At 38.7% G+C, this 25,830-nt stretch overlaps 1 protein-coding gene across 1 annotated transcript in view; it reads right to left on the minus strand.

Moving 5' to 3' along the window:
* mast2 (microtubule associated serine/threonine kinase 2) overlaps positions 1-25,830 on the minus strand; it is a 418,453-nt gene that overhangs the window by 50,262 nt on the left and 342,361 nt on the right. Inside the window, 7 exon segments of the mRNA XM_072574356.1 lie at positions 1,510-1,718; positions 2,215-2,300; positions 5,201-5,268; positions 6,542-6,674; positions 11,454-11,555; positions 19,420-19,629; positions 23,112-23,187. Of these exon segments, the coding sequence (XP_072430457.1) occupies positions 1,510-1,718; positions 2,215-2,300; positions 5,201-5,268; positions 6,542-6,674; positions 11,454-11,555; positions 19,420-19,629; positions 23,112-23,187 (884 nt within the window).

Raw genomic sequence — 25,830 nt, forward strand, 5'->3', positions numbered from 1 at the left:
AGTGAATCCCTTCACTTAGAGATTCAACTCTGAACATCGCAAGCTCATTAGTTAATAATCATGCTGATGATAATTAAAGATTGGAGATAATTAAAGATAATGAAAGATGTCATGACACAAGATATACATCATTACTGAAAGTAGGCTGATAAACAAGAACAGAGTCATTAGTAATGTGCCTGGTGATCAATAATGTGATCCCCATTTTCAAGAGCAATGTGAAGACCTCACAGTAACAAAGGATAAGCAAACAGTTTGCCAGGCCTAAGTGATCACATCCATTTTTACATGTAAATGGTGAAAAACTTTGGGGATCATTTCTGGATCCAGTCCCTCCTCAGATCTCTGCATGCTAGAAGGAGATTCTGAGTCGAGAGTGTGGTGCTGGAAAAACTCAGCAGGTCAGGCAGCATCCTAGGAACAGAAGAATCGATGTTTCGGGCATAAGCCCTTCATCAGTCCTCACTTCCTCCCAGGAGGAGAGATCTTCTAGGAAATGGCTAATCAGTAGGCCACTTTCTGTATTCTGTCCAATTAACAGCGATGGGAGAAGCAGAGATAGAAACAGAAAATGCTAGATAGTTCAACAGCCTCCATATAGAGACAGAGTAACTGGATTAATGTTTCAAGTTCAACAGGATTCTTAAAGTAGCTGGTCGGCAAGGGTGAATGCTGTTGAGGCTCAAGGTAGGGAACCTCAAGATACAGGAGTCCTCAAAAAGCTGTGCAAGGTTCCATAATAACCTGAGAGCATAGGGCCACCTAGGGTGGAGGGGTAACTCCTTTGTTGAGCTTTAACCATGGTTGTGGCCATTCCTGATGAAGGGCTTTTGCCCGAAACGTCGATTTTGCTGCTCGTTGGATGCTGCCTGAACTGCTGTGCTCTTCCAGCACCACTAATCCAGTGTGGCCACTGTAGCCTTGTGGCTCTGTCATAAATGCACGAAGAGTAGGCTCTGATGACCCTCAATCCCCTCACTGGAATCAAATCATTGCCAGGCTCCAGGCTGAGTAGGGGGTTTTGCAATATCGGGAATGTTTCATCACAATGTGTGTGTGTGGGGGGGGGGGGGGGGGGGAGGGAAGTTGCCAGAATGCCATCATACTGTTGAGTAGTTATTCTACCTGCCAAGAAAACCTATCTACTTAGGGGCACACTTTATGTCCAGTGGATAACTATAAAGACGATCATCAAGTGGACAATGCATTTTACTACACATGATGCACAGTTAGAATTTTCATTTTGCAATTTTAGTCAGGATTGAATTTGGTTACCCTCCCTCTGCAGCCAAGAAGTCCATGAGTAATGGATGCTTAGTCTCACATACAAAGACTGGGCAACATACAAGTGGATTGTCAGAACCATGGAATCACATCAAGTTCCATTCAATTCCAGACAAGAAACAATATGCAATATAAAAGACCTTCTAAGAAAGAATACAGTTCTAAAACAGACAGATTATTACTTTTCAGAAAGAAACCACTTGCATAAGCAATTTGATAACTAACCTTCTACATATTCGATTACCATACACAAGTGTCGTTTAGTTTCAAATGAGCAAAACATGCTCACAACAAAAGGGTTTTCGGCAAACGTAAGGATATCTCGTTCAACAAAAGCTTGTTGGATTTGGTTCCTTAGAATTAGATTCTGCTTATTAATTTTCTTCATCGCAAACCTCTGTCGTGTTTCCTTATGTCTTACAAGATAGACAGCTCTGGAATAAATATATTCGTAATTTCAGTTAAAAACTACCATATGGTATAAGTAGCAGAACAATCCTAATAAAATGGCAATGTTTCTAGAAGGTTATTCAGAATTAATGATTCCATTGATTGTACCGTACATTGAGGTTAATATTTCTAGAATTGTAGGAGCCAGTGCATTTTTAGATCTAATTTCTGGGTAATGTCCACAGTGAAAATTTCAGGTCATAACAACAAAGGTGATTTCATACAGGGACAGGCGGCATTTAGCCTCCTTTGGATTTTTTTGTTACTTCAATTGTAATGATGTTTTGGTAGCTGTCGAGGACAGCCACAAAAAGATAATCATTGGTTGTATCATTTTAAGTGCAATTTCACTGCTTTTTTGTGCAAATCTTATCTTATGGCAATGTCACTAACATTCGCCAGTTACAGAAAACATTCCTTCTCAAAAATGAAATATGGGTCACTAGGCTTTCTGATTTTTTAAAGTATGAAAATCTTTACCCATAGGCTCCATTGCTAATTAGCTTTAGGTTTTCAAAGTCTTCCTCACACGGAGTTTTCTTTGTTTGAAGTGCAGCACCTTGACCCTGAAAGTAAGCAAAATTCAACAAGTAAATCTGATATTCTGTCACAGGGTTATTCTGTGCATTCTCCTAAAACATTAAGGAGCTATTGGGATAAGAGAAAAGGTACAACAAGTGCAAGAAGAAATGTTTATACTCAACTGTCCTGCAGATGCAATGAAAAACAAAAATGAAGACAAAGTAAATTACTACAGATGCTAGAATCTGTACTGAAAACTACAAATGCTGGAGTTCACAGTGGGTCAGGCAGCTTCCATGGACGGACAGCATGTTAGACTCGAAATGTTAGCTGGCTTTCTCTCCAAGGATGTTGACTGACCTGCTGCAACCTCATTGTTTTCAGTGAGGACAAAGTAAGTTTTTCAAAATACAAGTTCTTTATTGAAACTGGATAGTAATTCTAGGAGACAAGAGGCATGTTATTCAAAGATTTAAATCTGAAAATATCTCTTCAATTTTCTTCCCAAGTGTTTAACTACTTTTCACCTGTTTAGTAGACCATAATACATAATCTTGCCACAATTTGGGTTAGATGCACAAATGTCTATGGAAAGCATGCTGAGCAGAAAAATAGATGTGGGTGAACAACTTGCATGTTTGTTGGCATGTTAACATCTCTAAGCCATCTTCAAGCACAACTATCTACCAGTAAGCAGCAAGTAGCTAACTGATGAAATTAAGAGGTCTAACCCTGACTTGAGTAGATGTGCCAGACAACTGATTTTAGCTGGACTACAGTAAGTAACAAACGGTTCTGTTTCTGTCTGGAATGGAAAGATAACCTCTCAACTTAACAGTCACAGAGCCATAGAGTCACACAGCATGGAAATAGACCCTTTGGTCCAACAAGTCCACACCGACCATGTTCTCAAACTGAACTAGTTATACCTGCCTGCGTTTGGCCCAAATCCTTCCAAACCTTTATCTAAACGCCTGTTAAATGTTGTAACTGTACCCACATCCACCACTTCCTCTAGCAGTTCATGCCACACATGAACAACTCTCTGTGTAAAAATGTTGCCCTAATGTCCATTTTAAAACTTTCACCTCTCATCTCTAGTTTTGAACATCTTCATCCTAAGGAAAAGACTCTTGCTATTTATCTTATGTATGCCCCTCAAACTCCAATACTCTACTGGAAAAAGTCTCAGCCTATCCAGCTTAACTTTATAACTTAAACCCTCCATTCCCAGTACCATTCTGGTAAATCTTGTCAGACACCTTTCCAATTTAATAATATCCTTTCTATAGCAGGGTGATCAGAACTGCATATAATATTCTAGAAGAGGCCTCACGAAAATCCTGTCCAACTTCAACATGACGTCCCAACTCCTATATTCAAAGGTTTGAGCAATGAAGGCAAATGTGCTAAACGCCTTCTTAACCACCCTATTTACCTGCGATGCAAATTTCAAAGAATTATGTATTTGAACCCCAGGTCTCTCTGTTCTACAACACTGCCCAAGGCCCTAGCACTAATTGTATAAGTCCTGCTGTTGTTTGTTTACCAACATGCAATATCTTACATTTATTCAAATCAAACTTCATCTGCCACTCCTCAGCCCATTGACCCAATTGATTAAGATCGCTTTGTAATTTTAGATAACCTTCTTTACTGTCCACTATATCACCAATTTTGTGTCATCCACAAATGTACTAACGATGCCTCCTATATTCTCATCCAAATTGTTTGTATAAATGACGAACAAAAATGGACCCAGTACTGATACCTGTGGATCATCACTGGTCACAGGCCTTCACTCCAAAAAAGAATCCTCCAACACCTTCTGTCTCCTATCATCAAGCCAAATCTGTATCCAGTTTGTAAACTCACCCTGAATCCCACGTGGTCTAACTTTACTAACTGGTCTACCATGCAGTACCTTGTCAAAGGTTGTACGAAAGTCTTTTAAATAACATCTACTGCTCTGCCCTCATCAATCTTTTTAGTCACTTCCTCAAAAATCTCAATCAAGTTTTTGAGACACAATTTCCCTCACACAAGACCCTGCTGACTTTCAGTAATCAGTCCTTACCTCTCTAATTGCATGCAAATCCTATCTTTCTCTAGTTTCCCCCTGTGAAATCTTCATTCATGCCATGGTAACCTTTAGGCTTAAATATTTCAACATGCCCCTGGTTGCCATCCCATCTTTCACATACAATAATTCTGCCACCTGTGCACTATCATATAACCAAGCCCTATTCATGGAAAGCCAAACAGAGAGCAGCCAAGGAATTCCTACAGGCATGGCATTCATCCACAGATTCAATCAATAAGCACATCGACCTGGACCCAATATACCGACCACTGCAACGGACAGCTGGAACTGACAACCGGAAGCGGCAGATTCAAACCACTACAAATGCCGGAGGAAAGATCACAGAAGCGCTTCACAGGAGGCTCCCAAGCACTGAGGATGTCACCTAGACAGGGGACGAAAGGTCTGCAACACAAATTCCCAGCTCAGCGAACAGAACCACAACAACTTATAGCAGTGCCTTTAGCTGCCAAGGCTCTACGTTCTGGAACTCCCTCTCTAAACTACTTTGCCTCACTTTCCTGCTGAAAAAAGCCGATTCTTTGATCAAGCTCTTGGTCTTCTACCTCAAATCTCCTAAAGTGGTTTGATGTCAGATTCTGTTGGCTAACACTCCTGGGATACATCACTATTCTGAAGGTGCAACATAAACATAAGTTAATATATGAAAAGAAAGAGCTAAGTCCAGTTAGCAGCTTAATTAAGATGAGTTTAACTCATTCAGGATGCTGTGACAATTGCCTGTTAACGGACTCAGGTGTTGGAAAGTTTTATGAAGCAAGCTGGTATTCAAGTGGATACATATTGAGATACTTGTTCTCAACAATAGCTAGCTTTTTAGTTTTGATCACCAATACTCACATCAACAGAATCATCAGTTTCTGGGGCTTCTGGATTGCCACTGTCACAGCTTGTCAGCTGGGCCATTTCTATTAATACAAAGTAGAGACAATATTACATTTGCAGCGGGAAAGCAGAAAATACAACACAACTGGATCATCCTAAAACTTTGAGTTTTCATAGGAATATGTACAGTATGAAAATGTTAAAGTCAGAGGTCCAAATTTAACAAGAAAACATTATCTATGTGGTGAATGATATAATAAGTATTTGAATGAATCCTAATGGCAAGATTTAAAATAGTAAAGAAGGATGCATTACTTGGATAGGTCAGCTCAGAAAAACATCAATTTCGGTTTCCCAACATGTATACCCTACTCTCTTGTCTTATGTTCTCGAAATTACCATAACTATTGTCTAAAATGAAACTCCTTTATATGACTATTTATCCAAAGTTCCTTGATAATACATGAAAGTGAATAACCTTTCCCAAAATAACTTCAAATATGTAAACTTTAATAAAGTGAACAGCTAAGTCTGATACTGTACGATAATGCAACTAACACTAAATTATAACCGTCAATCTAAAACATCTTTGAAGAGTACAGATTTTGGGAAAGGAATTTACAGAATTTACACAGTTATTCAAATGTCACTTAGCTAAGACCAACTTAAAGCGTCGACAGCAAGAATAAATGCAACCTTTGCATTATTTCCAAGTTTGTTGGGAATATTGGACAAAATTGTGAGATACCATCGATGTGCTTCAATGGTTGGATTATGCTTGCCTCCTTCCAGCAAAAGAGAATAAGAATTTCATGGAGATAGATTTATCACAATATCTAAACAGCAATTGGATGTATTATTTTATAGGTAAAAGGCTTTCTCCATAGACATGAGCTCCTCTGAAACATTGTCACACCTTCAATCTTCAGAAATGAAGAGAAAACAACTAAATATTGCCAGAACCAAAAATGCTGGGTAGGTGATGAATATATAAAAGTATAAAATAAAGGTCAGGATAAAATAGTAGGAGAGCTAACAAACTGAACCTTTTGAGATGAGATGTTGTCTTACATATTTAGCCAGAATATGAACATTTCAAACCTAGAACTCTGCTACTTAGACAGCCTAAAATACATCAAACTACATTCAACACAGGTTTTGTAATTTTATATATTCTTATGAAATTTGTATGTAAGTATTAACAGCACCATATTTGATTTTAATCTGTTCTTACTGTCACCCACATTCAGTCCGAAAATTGTTCTAACAAGCATTTTAATGGATGATCTCCAGACCTCCACAGGAGAGCTGCTTTTTCTAGCTCAGAATTTTTGTATTTTCTGTAAAATCCCCTACCCTCCAAGGGATCCCTGGTGAGACCCAGCTGGCTGATGATGTAACGAGGAATATCAGTCTTGATTCCTTGCCCTTCTTTGGCATGGCCTTCAGCTGCTTCCAACAAATGATAGAATTCCTCAGGATCAAATTCCTGTAAACACAAAACCCAGCTCTATCACCATTTCAATTTGAATCAAAAATAATGATAGCAAATGAAGTCATCCTGGCACTATTTGTTTTCTCTCCTTATTGTTCTGCGTTTTCCACAGACATTCTTAAGAACAGAAACCCAACCAGCATATGACATGTTGTACCATTTGATGTTACAATGTGTAAATTATGTACTCAAGGCACAAACTTAGCTATTTTAGTTACTAACATGATTAAAGTAAATGGTTTGTATTTTTGTTTTGGATTGTAACAACTTAATATGCTTTAAATATCAAAAATGGAATCCTGAAGAAAACATTTACTGTACAATCTACAGTAACAGGATCTACATCTCTGAAAATTACAGATTTTGGGAAATCAATCGGTTCTCTGGGAAAGCCAAAAGTGCGATCTGCAGTGGTGGTGATGGTGGTGGTTGTGGGGTGGGGAGAGTAGACTCCCATCAGCCAAGGGATGGGAGAGGAGGAGGGAATGCTGAGTCCTGAACAAATGAAGTAGTGTGTCTGTTCTTGGGCAGGAAAGAGCAAGAGGGTGCTGTCAGGTAAGGTTCCAGGAGTGTAACGGGTCTTTCTGTGGGAAAAGTGTCATTGGTGCTGTTTGTGGCAAGTTGAGGTGTAATCGGTCGCCAAGGAGTTGCACTAGGTTTTTAATGATCTAACTTTTCTGGGCAATTATTAACTACAGCTGAACTCTCCCATTCTCCAATTTAAATGCATACTTTCAGATGGTTCCAGGAGAAGGGGAATTGACGATCAAATCTGCCAGAGTCTGCTACGTCAGGATTCCACAGGACCCCAATACACAACTCCCATCTCTCTTGAAGAATTAATGATATGACCATCAGAAAGTCCGGGCCATTCATCTCAGTAAATGTGGTGCAGTGTGTCACATACATTCAGGCTTCCTGATTTCTCTATAAGAGTCCTGCCTCAGTAAACCTCAATAGCAAGCATTAGGCTTTGACTAAAGCAGTGTTCACCTGAAGTAAGCTTCAGCATTTATATGCTGTTTAACTTAAAGATTTGCTTAATTACATCTGTTTTAAAATAATGAGGTACACTGCGAACTTGAGTGTTAACAACAAAAAGATTTGACTATGTTGGTAATAAACGTATTACTTTTTTTTGATTGCACTGAACCATGAATTATGACCTGAACAATTCAAATCCATTGCAGTTTATTAATTCTCGCAAATACAAGGTAATTAATAGATTTAGTAAAGTGTAAATTGTGTGTTGGAACCGGTTGGCAGAAAATAGAAGCTGGATTAGTGGAATAAAGGCAGAGAGCCGTCAGGGCTTTTGCCCGAAGGGTCGATTTTACTGCTCCTCGGATGCTGCCTGAACTGCTATGCTCTTCCAGCATCACTAATCCAGAATCTGGTTTCCAGCATCTGCAGTCATTGTTTTTACCTAGAAAATAGAAACTAGAGACTCTCTATATATCGTGCAATGAAACAGTCATTTTGAAATTCTATTATTCTGAAAATACGCAAACTATTACCATATGCACTAGCTATGTCCTTATCTTGCCAAGTCGCTGTAAAGGTTCAGCAGTAATTTTTAAGTAAGAATTAATGACAAGCACTTTCTCCAATAAACTGGACTTTTCAAATGAATATTTTGTTTTAAAAATCACTGGCTTGTGTTAAGTATAATGCCTTCTAAAATTCATCATCTCCGTGTTCAGAAACCAGGACAAGAAATGTCAAATTCAGTGCATTTTTTTCACCATCATAAAAGAGAAGTTTACAATCATATTAAAGAAAAAACAAAGTGCCAGAAAAACTCAGCAATTCTCGCAGTTTCTGTGGATATAAAAACAGAGAGTTACTGTTTTGAGTCCAAAATGATTTTCTTTTGAATTGAGAGCATATTATTGCACAACTGACATTCATTGCTAAATAGCGAGAAAGAATCTTAAGTAGTACTATTTCTGAGTAACAATAGCTGATTTCTGTCTCTTCCGAAGTTCCCCTTTCCACCATCTGTGATACAACTTTGGAGAACATCTTGCAGCACACAGTAGCAATTGAACATGATGTACAGACATCTGTAGTTTCAATAATCAGATCAAATACAAACAATGGTAATCTATCTCATTTGGGGTAAACTTTGCTTAATTGTCTGAAACTTGCCACTATCTTACCAACATCCCTCTGATAAAACCATCCATGAGAGAGATGAATAAAATTCTGTCCCTCTCATCTGTAACCTCTTATCAAACTCTTCTCTCACTGTAACCTTCCTCATCCTTTTTTTATTATTAAAGTTCCAACAAACACTAAACCTCTGAATTTTCCTTTCCTGTTCCATCAAAACTCCCAATAAAACATCTAAACCACTTTTTATCTTCCTCGAACTCTACTGCAGTGCTCTCATCTTCTATCTAAATGGAGACTAATCTCACACCAGAACACTGGGGTCCAATCTTTCATTCAGTATTGGAGTTACTTTGTCTAACAATGATCAGACAGAAGACGATTCCTTTTACAGGACAGGACTTTTCTGATGAACTTGTAATCCAGGATCCCGAAGAAACTCCTCAGCCCAGAAATCCAGAGAGAAAGCACTGAAGAGTAACAGCGCTGACACCATGTCCCCGCTCTATTCTGGATATTCCGGTAAGTGTTTAAATTTTTCAGCATGTTGGTGAATGGGTGCACGAATGAATAGGTAGGTGAATGAATTAAGTGGGGTAGAAGGGTGGGTGAGGTAGATGGGATGGAAGCATTGAAGGAGTGGTAATGTGGCAGTGGTAATGTGTGCAAAGTGGCGAAGTTAGGGTAGTACATTGGCAGGGATATAATAGCAGATGGATAGGGTTGTACAGAGGGTGGCACAGGTGGTTGAGTGGGTTAGGCCAACTAGGAGAGGAGTCATCCAATCATATCAGCTAGTGAGAGCTAGTCACGTCAGGCTGGGGCAATAGTCAGGCCATGTCAGCTCAGGGAATAGCTTGGTGGTGTAAGTTGTGTAGTTAACCAGGTGTTATATGAGGATCTTTCTACCGAACACTGCCTGGGCAACCACTATTCAAGTAGGTACGTTGAAACTGTCTTAAGTTAAACTCTAACTCAGAGTTACAAACATTTCCAAAGGGTCCTGTGGTCCTGAGGCTTCCTGCAAGTGTCAGACAATAACCATCTGCAACAAAAGAGAACCTAACCTTGCATACTTGGTATTGCCACATTCGGAGTTTACATTGACCAGAAACTTCACTCGACCAGAAATCTACAAATGTAAATTAATTCACCTCCTGACTTCTCATAAAATGTCCACCATCTACAGGGTTCAACAATTATAACTTGATTTTAAAATAGAAATACGGACAAATGCCCAAAAAGTCTCAATAAATTATGAAACATGATTGCTTCAAAAAAGGCTTTCAAAAATATTACTGTAGTAAACCATATTTATTCAGATAAATGATTCAATATCATTAAGAGGAAACTGCAGTTTAAAAATACATGATTAATCTCTCTTCTCTTTCACAGAAACATAGAAAATAGGAACAGGAGTAGGCCATTTGCCCTTCAAGTCTGTTCCACTATTCAATATGATCAGGGCTGATCTTCCAACTCAGTACTCTATTCCTGCTTTCACCATAGGCTTAACTCTTTTCTAATCAAGTAATCTTTTTAACTCTTTCAATGATTGATATTTTAAAATCTGCAGCCCCCTTAATTTTAAATAGTAGTTGGAAAAGTGTATTCTTAAAGAAATTAAAATTTTATTTTAGAAACGCAAACTATTTCAAAAGATTATTTGTTCTTTTAAAATGTTTGGAATGAACGTTTTAAAAGGTGATTTGCATATCTCCATGCATTCATTCCCTTACAGGCCAATAAATTATCAGCTAACAATTATTTTGAGTGGTCACACTTCTGCTGTTTTTGATGAACAAAGAAAATATAAGCACAGCCGATTGAGCAATCAAATTAACACCCAAACCAGCAAAGAAAGTTGATTGATGGACTTGTCTATTAATTATGTAAGAATGACAACCATTTATCTGATGCAAATATTTAGACTGAGGCATGATCAAATACTCTTGACCAAAATTTCGATGTTGAGATCCCTAGTGAATCACTGATAGACAGAGCACTTACATCTTTGATGTTCCTTCTGTTTATACCGTGATTCTTCTTTTTAAACCCTGCTCATTTGAAAGCCATTACCAATAACCTCAAACACCATTAGCTGAACATAACACATTTACTTTGTATTCACGTGCTCACTCATATCTGCAACAAAGTAAGGATTGCTTCTTTGGGGTGGATCAATGTAACAAATATTGCTGCAGCATTCTGTGACACATTCGTTTATAACAAATGCAGATTCGATTCAAGAGCTGCTTCATGAGCTTCAAAGAAAAGCTTAGCAAGTTGGAAGCCTGGTACATTTCATACTATATTAAAGCAATCTGCATTCAAACTATCACCCAACCACACGTTAAAGGATGGTTACATTAACTTTAAATCAATCTTTTCCATTGTACTATTTTACAACACAAAACAATTAAACGCACAAAGAACCAAGATCGTAATGATCTGAAGAAGAGTCGCTGGACCTGAAATGTTAACTCTGATTTCACTTCACAGATGGTGCCAGACCTGCTGACTTTTTCCAGCAATTTCTGTTTTTGACTGTAATGATCTGGTTGACATTGAGCAGTCATTAACCTTCCTGTTTCAATTGGGCATTAATATTTTATTGATGGACATTCAAGTAATAAGTACATGAGAGGTTATTCTCACCAGACACTCAAGCAGTCGTGCTGGCCGTGCAATAACGATCATCAGCTTCTTCACCAGCTGGGTCACAAATGTTACCTCCGAACTCTCTGACCGTTCGTGGGCCTGTAAAATAAAAGTCACATCGACATTTCAACAAGAGATGTTCTAAGCTAGCACAAATCTTAATACTGTAACAATAAACTTTGCTATGCATACACACAACATACAATGCACTCGGTCTCAAAATAAAACCTTTAGTGAGAAAGAACAATGGGACTCAACTGGTAACACCGTGTTCGTCAAAAACCGTGTAAATCTCTGATGCTCAAAAGTTCGCAGCAAGATATTATCTTGCCAAAAAGATAATCTAGACATGTTGTTTTCACACAGACTAAGTCTCTTTTGAAACATGTTGGATTAAATATCAAAACCTCATTCTTGTCTGTATGTTAAGCAGCACAGCATCATTAGCATCTGAAGTTGATGTCATGCTTGTCTGAGGAATGCCTATGTCATTCCTAAACACAGTGAATCCCAATGACATAATCATCAGCAGAACAATTTACCAAGTTAAGTCATACTCTGTCTGAAAGACCATCCGTCACGACCAGTAATCACTGGAGCACGAAATTAAAATGACCCAGTATTCCCCCTCCCCTCCAGGTTCTTATCATGCTCCATCCTAAACATACTCAAAGCAGGCAGATGGAAAGCAATAATAATGTTTTTCATACGGGGGAAAAACACAAAGCACACCTTTTATTTTTGAAAAGAATGCTCAGATTCAATTCTTTTCAGTTCAGTAAAGCCTCCACATTTTACTCTTGCTAGTTTTTAAAATGTATTTTTTTTCCCTTTTAAATTAATATTTTAGTTTTTTTATGCCAGGATATCAGTAAGAGTGCTGTTCAAAATGATGCTTAAATTAATTCAAAACCAAATCTTATTTCTGAACTTGTCATAGTCATACAGCACAGAAACAGACCCTTCAGTCCAACCTGTCTGTACTGACCAAATATCCCAATCTGACCTTGTCTCATTTGCCAGCATTTGGCCTATATCTCTCCAAACCCTTTCTATTCATATACACATCCAGATGCCTTTTAAATGTTCTAATTGTACCAGTATCCACCACTTCCTCTGGCAGCTCATTCCATATACATACCACCCTCTGTGTGAACAAATTAACCCTCAAGTCCCTTTTAAATCTTTCCCTTCTCACCTTTACTATGCCCTCTAGTTTTGGACTCCCTTATCCTGGGAAAAAAAAGACCTTGGCTATTCACCCAATTCATGTCCCTCATCGTTCCATAAACCTCTAAGGACATCCTTCAGCCTCCGATGCTCCAGGGAATAAAAAGCCAGTGTATTCAGCCTCTCCCTATAAGTCAAACCCTCCAGAGCCAGCAACGTACTTGCAAATCTTTTCTGCACCATCACAAGTTTAACAACATCCTTCTCATAGGACGGCAACTAGAATTGTAGGTAGTATTCTAAAAGTGGCTTCACAATGTTCTGTGCAGCCGCAACATGATGTCCTAACTCTTGTACTTAATATTCTGACCAATGAAGGCAACTGTGCCAAATGCCTTCTTCAGCACCCTATCTACCTGGAATTCCACTTTTGAGGAACTGTGCACCAGCACCCCTCGGTCTCTTTGTTCGGCAACACTCCCCAAGACTCCACCATTAAGTGCATAAGACCTGCCCTGGTTTCCTTTACCAAAATGCGACACTTCACATTTATCAAAGTTAAACTCCATCTGCCACTCTATGGCCCATTGGCTCATCTGATCAAGGTCCCATTGTACTCTGAGATAATCTTCTTTATTGTCCATTTAGAGTCATAGAATCATAGGGACGTACAGCATGGAAACAGACCCTTCAGTCCAACTCATCCATGCTGACCAGAATCTTAAATAAATCTAGTCCCGTTTGCAAGCACTTGGTCCATATCTCTCTAAACCCTTCCTACTCATAAACCCCTCCAGATGCCTTTTAAATGTTGTAATTGTCCCAGCCTCCACTACTTCCTCTGACAGCTCATTCCATGCACGCACCACCCTTTGCGTGAAAAGATTGCCTCTTAGGTCCCTTTTAAATCTTTCCCCCCTCACCCAAAACTATGCCTTCTAGTACTGGACTCCCCCACCACAGGGAAAATACCTTGTCTATTTACCCTATCCATGTCCCTCGCGATTTTATAAACCTCTATAAGGTCACCCCTCACCCTCTGACACTTCACTACCTATTATGGTGTCTCTGCAAACTTATGAACCATACCTCCTATATTCATATCCAAATCATTTATATAAATCATGAAAATCAGTGGACCCAGCACTGATCCTTGTGGTACACCACTGGTCACAGGCCTCCAGTCCAAAAAGCAACCCTGTATCTCCTACCTTCAAGCCAATTTTGCATCCAATTAGCCAGATTCTGTGGGATCCCTTGTGGTCTAACCTTGCTAACCAAGTCTACCATGCGGAACCCTGTCGGACATTTTGCTGAAGATCATACAGACGACGTCTACTGCTCTGCCTTCATCAATCTTCTTTGTCACTTCTTCAAAAATACTCAATCAAGTTAGTGAGACATGATTTCCCACATAGAAAGCCATGTTGATTATTGCTGATCAGTCCTTGCCTTTCAAAATGCAAGTCAATCCTGTCCCTCAGAATCTCCTCCAACAATTTATCCACCACTGGCATCAGGCTCACCAGTCTATGGTTCCCTGGCTTTTCCTTACAGCCTTTCTTGTATAATGTAACCACATTAGCCAACCTCCATTTTTCTGGTACCTTGCCTGTTCATGATATAAATATCTTAGCAAGGGGCCTAGCAATCTTTTCCCTAACTTCCCACAAAGTTCTGGGAAACACCTGATCATGCCATGGGGATTTATCTGCCTTCATGCATTTTAAGACCTTCAGAACCTCCTCTTGTGTAGTATGAACTGTTTTCAAGACACCATTATTTATTTCCCCAAGTTCTCTTGCTTCTATGTTCTTCTCCACAGGACATTCTGATGGTAATTGTTCAATTAGTATCTCATCCGTCTTCCATGCTTCCACACATAGGTGGCCATGATGATCTTTAAGAAGACCTATTCTCTCTCTACTTACTCTTTCGCCCTTAATCTCCTTACAGAACACCTCTAGATTCTCTTCAACCCTGTTTGCCAAAGCTATTATATGTCCCCTTCTTGTCCTCCTCATTTCCCTCTCAGGTATGCTCACTCTGTCCCTATACTCTTCTCGGGATTCACACAATCCTAGCTGTCTACACCAGACATATGTCTCTTTCTCCTTCTTGACCAGTCTCAATTTCTCCAGTCATCCAGCCTTGCCCTTCACACCAACAGGAACATACCATCTCTGAACTCGTTATCTCATTTTTAAAGACCTCACAGTTCCGAACTGTGTGCGAATAGCCTCCCCCATTTAACTGTTGAAAGTTCCTGCCTAATACTGTCAAAATTGGTCTTACTTCAATTTAGAACTTTAATTTTTTAATCAGTTCTATCTTTTTCCATAGCTATTTTAAAACTAATAGATTTATGACATCTCAGTTACTTGCCCTGCCTGATTTCCCAACAGAAGGTTAAGTATTGCTCCTTCTCTCTAGAAGGTGCATCCACATATTGAATAAGAAAGTTTTTTTTTGTTCACACTTAACAAATTCTTTCCCATACAGGCCCTTAACACTTGCTTTTGGCAATAAAAGGTGGATTTACTGAGATTCTTAACCAAGCAATTGAGGTTCTGTATTTTCTCCTTACCTAAAAGGCATCATTAGAGATGTAAGTAATGAAATAATATTTTTATTTCATGATTTAGACTAATCATGTACTCAGTGTATGAAAAACTGGGCACTGATGTTTAGGAGACTGTTCCCTTCCTATCATTGTACCATTATGTCTGAAGTGCCCCATCATCCAAAAATATGTCAGATTCCAAATGTATACTAATGGCACCCAAATCTGCCTCACGACTGTTGTCAGTACTATTGACATTCAGTCCTGGATAAGCCAAAATTTCCTCCAATTAAACTCAGGTCATTTCTGCTACAAAGCGCGTTTCATTAACGCAAATTTTCTGTAACTCAATTGATGAACTTGGGACACAGTTGCTAAAGTGTGAACTTTTAAAACATGTGTTGGCTATAAGGCAATGACATCACCAACACTTTAAGCACTGGTTCTAAAGCACGATTTTTTTGTAATGCACAAGAACGCAACCATCACATTATAGATGAAATACCTGCAGTGGGAAGATTGAAGCTTTTGTCTTCAGCCCTCGTGACCACAACTGTTATTATTCGCCGGCCACTGCCTTAGGCTGAACTCGAACATTCCCAATGCCAATGTTCTATTCAGCTGCGAGATGGCATTCTAATCCATATCACTTACTTCCAGCTCAGTAACACTGCTGGGTTTTGCCATTACTTCAACTCACATGCTGCTGAAACCTCAATTCGACTTTTTGGTAAACCAAATTTTTAATGCTCACACAGGTGACCTCCCATTTTTGATTCTCAATAAATTTCAGCTCATTCACACTACGCTGTGCATCCAAACCAAGTCCTGTTTTGTCATCACATGGTGAGCCCAACTGACTGCTATCCAACAAACTATTTTTAAAATGTCCCTTGCAGTGTTCAAATCTTCCCATGACCTCCACTCTCTCTCACTCTGTTATCTTCTCCATCCTGTAATCCCGAGTGGACTCTGTCTTCCTCCAATTCTGGGCTCTTGTAAGTCCTTCACTTTTTGTTTGATAATGTTCCTGAGAAGCACTGATATTCTAACATGGTAAAGCCACTATATCAATGCAAAGTGTTGTTAACCAGACCACAAACTCAGAAAAGTCTTCACAGTTTCATATTCTCCATCTCCAAGTGTTTCTTCAGTGCAAATTGGCTATAATGTGATTGCAGAATTTAGATTATTATTTATAGAATACAAACTTTCTTTACCTGTATTGGTTATAATACAATTCCGGTCCGATTAATTTAAATGGCACTGCTATTACACGATTTCTTATAATCTGGGACTGCACGGGAACAGAACTATCACGTTATATCAGAACAGACTGTAAAATACATGCAGGTAGAAATTAGGGTATACTGCAAGATAACCTTTGGTGCAGTGAAATAATACTTAACTCAATCAGTAATGTTATACATTGAAACATACTTCTGATGTCCAGTTGAGGCACACTGTTAGAAGTCATGATCAAATAATTCAACATCCATCAAAGTGTACAGCAACATCTTTGACAGAATTGCACTCTATACTTTGATGCAAGCAACAATACCATGGTGTGCTGGTGTTAAAGTTTGTGCTAAAAGGGGTATTGCAGAGCATTGCATCAGCCTGCAGACTCTTATTCAGTATAGACTGCTTCAGCTCATTGATATTGGTCCCAGGTGTATTTGGATTCTGGTTGAAAGGCAATGGTTATCTGGGTTAGTTAATTTCATGTAAGTTTCAAACTTTTGAGCTTTGTAATGTAATATCAAATCATAGGCAACTTTAACACTTGTTTTAAGCCATATATTTGCACTCCATACTTGAAACTGCCTAGTAAATGCTTTGGACAAAAAAATTACAAGGAATTCTGCATGAGCACCATTTCAAAGGTAAAATTTGCAGAGAAACTCATTACACCTCAGCAATGGTGATCCAAGGGGATTTCAAGCAGGATTACTGTTGAGAAATACGTTAGCTTTATACTCAGATCACTCCCGTTGGAGACAGCAACTCAACCATTAAAGTGGATCCCATTGCCGTTTATAGAATTTAAGAGAACAACAGATCGCCAAAATGAACATATGCCAAACTGTGCAATTGAAGATATTTACTTTTGAAAAACATAAATCGTCAAAATTTAGTTCTGCCTTTGTTTTACTGGCTCGATATCTTGAATGGTGAATTTGCATTTCATTCTGCAATCCAAGTTTTGATTCATAAGTCAGCTCACAGTTCACGAAGATTAGATCAACCAGCACCCAAAGTAATTAATCTAACACTTTTATAGATCATACGTGGATCACATATGTTTTTTTTAGATTAGGTTCCCTACAGTGTGGAAACAGCCCCTTCGGCCCAACAAAGTCCACACCAACTTTCTGAAGAGAAACCCACCCAGACCCATTCCCCTACCCTAATGCACTTAACACTATGGGCAATTTAGCATGGTCAATTCACCTAACCTGCACATCTTTGGACTGTGGGAGGAAATCCACGCAGACACAGGGAGAAATTTGCAAACTCCACAAAGACAGTCGTCCGAGGATGGAATCAAACCCGGGTCAGCAGTGCTAACCACTGAGCCACTGTGCTGCTCAGTTTTTTTAATAACTATATAAGTTTATACATACGTAGTTATTGAAAGAACTATTCATTTGGTTTTCTGATGCACTGTGTGTTAAATGTCACTGACCGTCTCTCATAATCAGCGCAATTGCCACCGGTCTGGTGATCCGGACTTTCCTTACTGCCTTACCGAAATGGCTTTCACACAAGCAACAGTCATATTTGCCTAATGCAAGTTGGCCTCCACCTCTGTATGGAACATGGGCAGAAGGGATGGCAGCATGCAAACTGGTCATTTCCAGTTTTCAGCAAAAAAACTAGGCAGTGTGAAATTAGCATTTATTTACAATGTTGCAATTTCAAAATTAGCTTGCATCTGCAACAAGAACAAAGATTTCTAGAAGTTATCTGCAAAGGGAAAAGACAGCAGAAAATTTTTGGTTAGGGAAAGTGTATTCTTCTTCAGATTCCCAGCATTTAGGTTTCTTTCTTTTTATTTACATATGTAGCAGCTTGACTTGAATAATATTTAGTTCTTGTGACTGAGGAAAAGTTTTAATGAGCCTTGATATTAACAGACAATAAAGAACAATGAACAAAGCAGCATAACAGCACAAAAGCAGGCCCTTCAGCCCACCAAGCCTAAGCCAACACATAATACTTTTCAAAACTAAAAACCTTTTGCCTCTACATGTTCCCTTATCCCTCTATTTTCTACCTATTCATTTATTTGTCAAGATACCTTTTAAATGTTGCCATTGAATGCGCCTACCGCAAGCCATTGAACTTACACCTATGTAAACCTATATTCCTTATTAATTGACATTTCTACCCTGGGAAAAAGACTCTGACTATCCATTCTATCCACGTCTGTCTTAAGTTTGTAAACTTCTATCATGCTGCCCCCCCCTTCAGCCTCTGCTATCCAAGTGAAAACAAACCAAATTTGTCTAATTTCTCTTCATTGCTAATGCCCTCCAAATCAGACAATATCCTGGTAAACCATTTCCATACACACTCCAAAGTCTCCACATCCTTCCAGTAGTGTGGCAACCAGAACTGTACACAATATTTCAAATGTGACCTAATTAAAGTTCTATACAGCTGCAACATGCCTTGACAGTTTTCATACCTGTGAAGGCAAACACGCCATATGCCTTCTTGATCACCTTATCAACTTATGCTGCCATTCTCAGGAAACTGTGAACCTGTATACCTAGATCCCTCAGCATATTAATGATTCTAAGAGTTATGTCATGTACTATATCCTTCCCTCCTGCATTGTACCTTCCAAAACCTTGCATTTGGCCAGTTTAAATTTCATCTATCATTTCTCAGCCCAAATCTCCAGCCTATCTATATTTTGCTCAATCCTTTGGCAATTGTCCTCATTATCCACAGCTTTCCCATTCTTTATGTAATCCACAAACGTACTAACCAGGCCACCTATATTCTCCAAATATATATAACAAACAAGATGGGTCCCAGCATTGATCTTTGCAGAACACTACTGGGCACAGATCTCCAGTCAGACAAAGACCCTTCTACCACTACCTCCTGTTTTCTTTGACCTGCCAATTCTGTATCCATCATACCAGCTCACCTTAGTCTTGGTAAAGTTATAATCTAGTCACATTAGTAAATTAAAACAAAAAAGAAGAGACTTACATCTTGCAGTAGCTTCTCAAGGTTCTCTTGCAGCTCAAAGAAGTATCTGGAGGTGATGAGGCCATCTCGGGATTTTGCCAGACAGTCCCTTCCCAGTTCAATAACTTGATGGTGGATAAAGCTGAGTACCCCATCTGCGAGAGGCAGCACATTTTCAGGCGCACTGGATGTAATGAATTCCTGGAGGTTCTCTTCCATTTGAGCCGTGGCCTATTGAGTGAAATTGATTCACATATTTTATCTCAGATTTCTGGCTTTTTTTGCTAACTTTTAAATAAAATGAAAAACTTGCTAAGGAGAAACTATTGGCATGTATTGTCTTGTGAGACATTTTTCAGACACATAAACGAGGAATATGTAGTTACAAAGCTCTGGTTAGGCCCCATTTGGAGTACTGTGTCCAGTTTTGGTCCCCACACCTCAGGAAGGACATACTGGCACTGGAACGTGTCCAGCGGAGATTCACACGGATGATCCCTGGAATGGTAGGCCTAACATATGAGGAATGGCTGAGGATCTTGGGATTGTATTCATTGGAGTTTAGAAGATTAAGGGGAGACTTAAAAGAGACGTACAAGATAATACATGGCTTGGAAAAGGTGGATGCTAGGAAATTATTTCCGTTAGGTGAGGAGACTAGGACCCGTGGACACAGCCTTAGAATTAGAGGGGGTAAATTCAGAACAGAAATGCGGAGACATTTCTTCAGCCAGAGAGTGGTGGGCCTGTGGAATTCATTGCCGCAGAGTGCAGTGGAGGCCGAGACGCTAAATGTCTTCAAGGCAGAGATTGATAGATTCTTGTTGTCTCAGGAAATTAAGGGCTACGGGGAGAATGAGGGTAAGTGGAGTTGAAGTGCCCAGTAGCCATGATTTAATGGCGGAGTGGACTCGATGGGCCGAATGGCCTTACTTCCGCTCCTATGTCTTATGGTCTTAAAGCTCTTTCCACCAACCTTAGGACATTATGAAATATTTTACAATTATTGTTTGCTTTGAAGGAAAAGCACAATGTTGTACAGCATTTCCATGTGGCTGATTATGTCAAGGCTGAGAAGGACATATGCAGCAAATCAGTCTTTAAAAGGTTCAAAGTTGTAAACAGAAGGAAAGATCAGGGACATAGTAACTGTGGCAAAAACATAACACTCATCTCGAGAATTTGTATACAGACAAATAAAGATGCAAGTTTTAGTTTATAGAAGTGTTGATCTGCTTGTGATTTTTTTAATTTAGCCACCAATATTAAAAAAATACATTGGGAATAAGGCCAAGACATAGTCCTGAAATACCAGGAAACAGTGAGATTAATTAAGTGCTGTATCATAATTTTAGGGCTGTGCGGGACATAAGAGGAAAAGGATCGTGTTGGATAGCGTTTTTGGCCAAGTAGAAGCAAGAATATAAAGTTCAAAGAAGACCTCACTATAGTAGCATCAATTTCATCTCAAGTTGGGGAAGATGTTGGCAAAAGTATATTATTGCTCACCTGCAGCTGAAATAAATGCCAAAACAGATAACAGACAATTAACTGAAAGGGTTCATCTTTCTTAAGATCTGAATGGGCACAAATGAATTAAGTTGGTTGTGGCAACTCTTTTACCAACTAAAAGAGCCAGCATCACTCTCTCAAGGCATCTAACGATGGCTTTGACATTCTTGAAAATTAATTTGGAAAAAAAACTTGAACAAATTGTGGGTAAACAAGTACCATGACATAAGCTACTGTCCACCAACTGGAAGTAGCTGTATCAATTGCAATGGGTTTTTTTTTGTGACTTGTACATTTCTATTTCTATATTTCAAAGCATATTGAAAGGTTGACTAGGATTACATAAACAAAGAAAAGGCACAGGACATGGGATTGTTTCAAACAAAAACATCCATTTTGTCAAAAGTGGGAAATAAATTACCATGATTAGAGATCTGAATGCAAACTAAAATCTTGTGGGCATAAATGTTGAAGATTGTACAGAATAATAGTGAAGAAAACTGCCTTGCCAAACTGACTGAGATTGACTTTGAAACCATACCCGGTTCACCATCTTTAATGCCTTAAACCTCATTAGATAGACAACTCTCTCCCACCATAATCGTTCTTCCTTGAAGGCTTCTCTATTAAGTACAAATGATGCAGACTGATTAATCACTGTCCATCAATTGGGCCCCATTCCACTGTCTCCAATTTAACACAGCTCGTTCAATATGCAATATTGGATGAGCTGAAATTTTCTTCAACTGAATAATATCCCAGTATCCATTCCCAGATGACTATATTTACATTCCTGGCAATTATCTCAAAGCTGAGCAAGACCATTCACAACCTTGGCATTGGGTTTGTCCCCATGGTGGGTCTCCAACCAAATTTCTTAATCTTTATCCAAGATTCCCTATTTCCACCTTTGCAATATTACTCAATTCAGGTTCTGCATCAGTTCAGATTCTGACAAAACGCCAAAACTCTCCTGGAGAGACTCCCATCTTCCACCATACATAAACTTGTGCTCATCCAAAACTCTGCTCCTCATATATCAAAGCACTCCAAATCTGATTCAGTCTTCAACCCTGAACTAGTTGGCCATCCCTATTCCTAGACTGACAATACATCAACTTTAAAATCCTCAGCATCTTTTTCAAACCCCTTGGCTTTGCCCCTACCCATTTCTCTACAAATTTTCATGATCTCTGCTTATCCACTGCTCGCACATCTTTAATCACTCCGCACTGGTGATTGCTTTCAGCTGTCTCAGTTCTGAGCCCTGGAATTCCCTAAACCTTTCTTGACTCCCTTCTTTTAGGATGATCTTTAAAATCTTCTGATGCTCGATGTCAAAAATCTTTTTATTGATTTCACTCTTGTTAAGTACCTTCAGATATTTTATTATGTGAAATGCACATATAAACATAAGTTAGCTTCCGTTGCTCTTTAGCTGGAGGCAAAAAAGGAGTTAAAAGGACGACTGCTCTTTAGGAGAGTTGGGAAGTGTCTTCTCAGAAGAGCAGTGTGAAGAAAAATTCACAGAAGGTATTACAACTTTGGCAAGTAAACAACAGGAACAACTGCTGTAGCTGTGTTGAGACAATAGCTGACTCTCCTTTCTAATAAAGATCAAGCAAATCCAATATTATATCGACAACATTCACAAGCTTTAGTGATCAAAGTAGCAGTTGTAAACAGCCGGATCTTAACAGGAAACAGCACAGTGACAAGTATGACTCAATAAAATGTAGTACTAAATCTGACAGAAGATGAAAAGAGAATTACTGAATTCTCCATGTCAGCTCGAGTATTATCAGTTCTTTCACCTGAATAGAGGGAAGGAAAAGTTGTACTTTTTGGATCAAGAAAAGGAGGGACACAATTCAAAGACCAACCAGGCAATTTGACTTATCAGGCTAAAACACAAATGGTTGGAGAGTGTGAGCTATTGTAGCATATTCGCACATAACCAAATATTTCAGAATCTGTGAAAACTGTCTCAATATCCCCTCCTTCATAATAAAAAAAGTAACAAGTGCCATTGAAATGCACTGAATTTTCTAAATATTCTGTTAATGCTGACACGTTGTGAATGGGAACAGACAGTTATGGATTTACCTTTGCTTATCACAGATGAATGTGTAATAAGCTGCATTTGTGCAAAACACTGAATTAATGAGCTGCCCTTAAAAGAAAAATAAATCATTACTTACCTTTGGAAATCTTTCTTTATACACATGGTTCATCATTACTATCTCATTATCATAGAAACAAGGAGATCGTCCAGGGCTGTGATTTTGAAAACAAAAGTACACACACAAAAAGTGTAAGTTACAAACTATATTAAATGTATTTTTAGAATAATTGCAGAATGTCATCAGTAACTGCAGCAATTTTAGAGTCATTTGCTGCTTCATTGGATCTGGCATTGAGTGAGGTAATGCTTTGTGTTGTGAGAAAGTTTACAGATCACATTTACTCAATCAGAAATGTAATTACATGGCTAATTTCTTGAATAACGAGCAAATGTCAGAGTTTTGAATTCATTGTAGCTCTTTGGAAGATAGGATAATAGTGCATTGTTCCCATTCATGTTTCATTATGCATGTGCATCTCAAATGTTCGAGCCAGCACCACAAACAATTTCTAGAAAAAGAACGTCCAGCCCAAGTTTGCACAGATGATCAGGATCGACACAAATGTGGTAAGAGTTCTCTTAAATACACTGACACGCATATGTTTGCTTATAACAAATCTTTTAAGTACTTTTTCCAGGGCTTAATGAAGCCAATTTAGAGTAAAGCTGACATTTTCATCTGGCGTGTGTCACGAGTGTCATGTAAGAGATTTTGTTTTTTTTAATTTAAATTGGATCATTGAGTTTCAAGGGGTTTTGTCCAATTGGGAACTAAGTTTTGGTTCCAACTCATCTTAAGAAATTTTACTTTAATGTATTTTTCTATCATATCTTGGAATTCCACAAAATATTTTCACGTTCATACATTCTATAAATGGCAACTTTCCAACTGAGCTTCACAGTCCAACAATATATTCAAGTCAGTGCAGGTCAGTCCTTGAGTCACTGTACATGTATGGCCACACAGCAGCATTCAATTGGGTCATGCACCCAAATACTCCAAAACACAAAATTAGAAAATACAGTGATGATAGGGAAGATAACATCTTCCTCAGCTTTGTGATAAGTTATGTCTCCACTTCTCTTTGTATGATCCGCTAATTTCAATGATGTGGATCCCAATAGATCACTGCCTCAATGGAAACTGCATTATGGCTTTGTTGGGCCATAAAAAGTCAAAACGACATTTGGATTTCCCTTGCCTAATTTACAGATACATGAAAAATTGTGTACACCAAATGAAATAATACTTAGCATTACAACTGATAACATTGGTATAAAATTTGTAAAGTACTGTGCGCATGATGATCATATACAAGTTTTACTGCAAAAGTTAAAAGGTTACATTAATATGATTTGCGTTGTGCAGCCACATGTTCAAAATAGAAGGCACTTGGGACACTCGGACATAAAACATTAACAGGAACAAGTAGTTTCCCTTTTAGATGTTCATGTTTGTATCATGATTGCTTATTTTATTCTTTATGCACTTAAGTGATAGCATTAAAATCATTATAACTCAACTGAATGTCACTAATTTTAAACTGAGTAGGCAAATATATTTTTCGATATCTAAATACCTCCATTATAGAACTGTTACAGTGCAAAAGAAAGATATGCAGCCCATCATGTCTGTACTGGCTCTCTGGGCATTTTAAATTAGTGCAAATATCTAGACTATTCCCACTAATCCTGCAAGTTGTTCCTATAGAAATAATCATCCAATGCCCTCCTGAATGTCTCAGATGATCCTGGTTCCACCACATTTCCATGTAGTGCATTCTATACCCTGACAATTGTGAGAAAAACCTTTACCTCACCTTGCTTTTGCTTCTTTTGCAAGACATTTTAAAACTGTTCTCTGTGGTTCTTGATGCATTTATGAGTTTCTCTCAGTCCAATCTGTCCAGACTCCTTATGATGAAAACATCTATCAAATCTCCCCTCCACTTACTCCTCTTCAAGGAAAAGAGTCCCAACTTTTCAAATATTTCCTCATTACTGAAAATCTTAAGCCTGGAACCACTCTCATAAGCCTTTTTTGCACTTTCTCCAATGAATTCACATCCTTCCTAGTGTTATGCCCAGAAGTGTACAAAATACTTCAGCTTTATTTAAGTTCATCATAACCTCCCTGTCCTTGTACTTCATGCCCTATTTATGAAGCCTTAATTATGTATGCTTTATTAACAGTTCTCTTTTCAATGTCCTACTACTTTTAATAACTTACATACATATACACACAGGTCTCTCGGTTCCTGCATATCCTTTAGAATAGAACTGAAAATGTGTTGCTGGAAAAGCGCAGGAGGTCAGGCAGCATCCAAGGAACAGGAGAATCGACGTTTCGGGCATCAGCCCTTAGTAAAGTATATCACCTCACACTTTCCCACACTGAATTTAGGAATGGCAATAAATGCTGGCCCAAGTGCAAATAAAAAATTTTCATTTGCCACCTATCCACCCACTCCACAAATATGTCAATGCCTTATTGAACTTCTACACTGTCCTCCACATGGTTTGCAATGTCCTAAGATTTGTGTCATCTATAAACATTGAAAGTGCCCGCTGCACATCAATTGAAATTGTTTCTACACATCAGGAATAGCAAGGGTTCCAAAACCAATCCCCGATGAACGCCACTGCAAACCTTCCTCCAGCCTAAAAAAATACCCATTGACCATTACTCTTTGTTGGGAGACAGTGAGGTCTGCAGATGCTGGAGATCAAAGTTGAGAATGTGCTACTGGAAAGGCATAGCAGGTTAGGCAGCATCCGAGGAGCAGGAAAATCAA

Source organism: Chiloscyllium punctatum, chromosome 7, assembly GCF_047496795.1.
Source record: "Chiloscyllium punctatum isolate Juve2018m chromosome 7, sChiPun1.3, whole genome shotgun sequence".
Classification (NCBI taxonomy): Eukaryota; Metazoa; Chordata; class Chondrichthyes; order Orectolobiformes; family Hemiscylliidae; genus Chiloscyllium; species Chiloscyllium punctatum.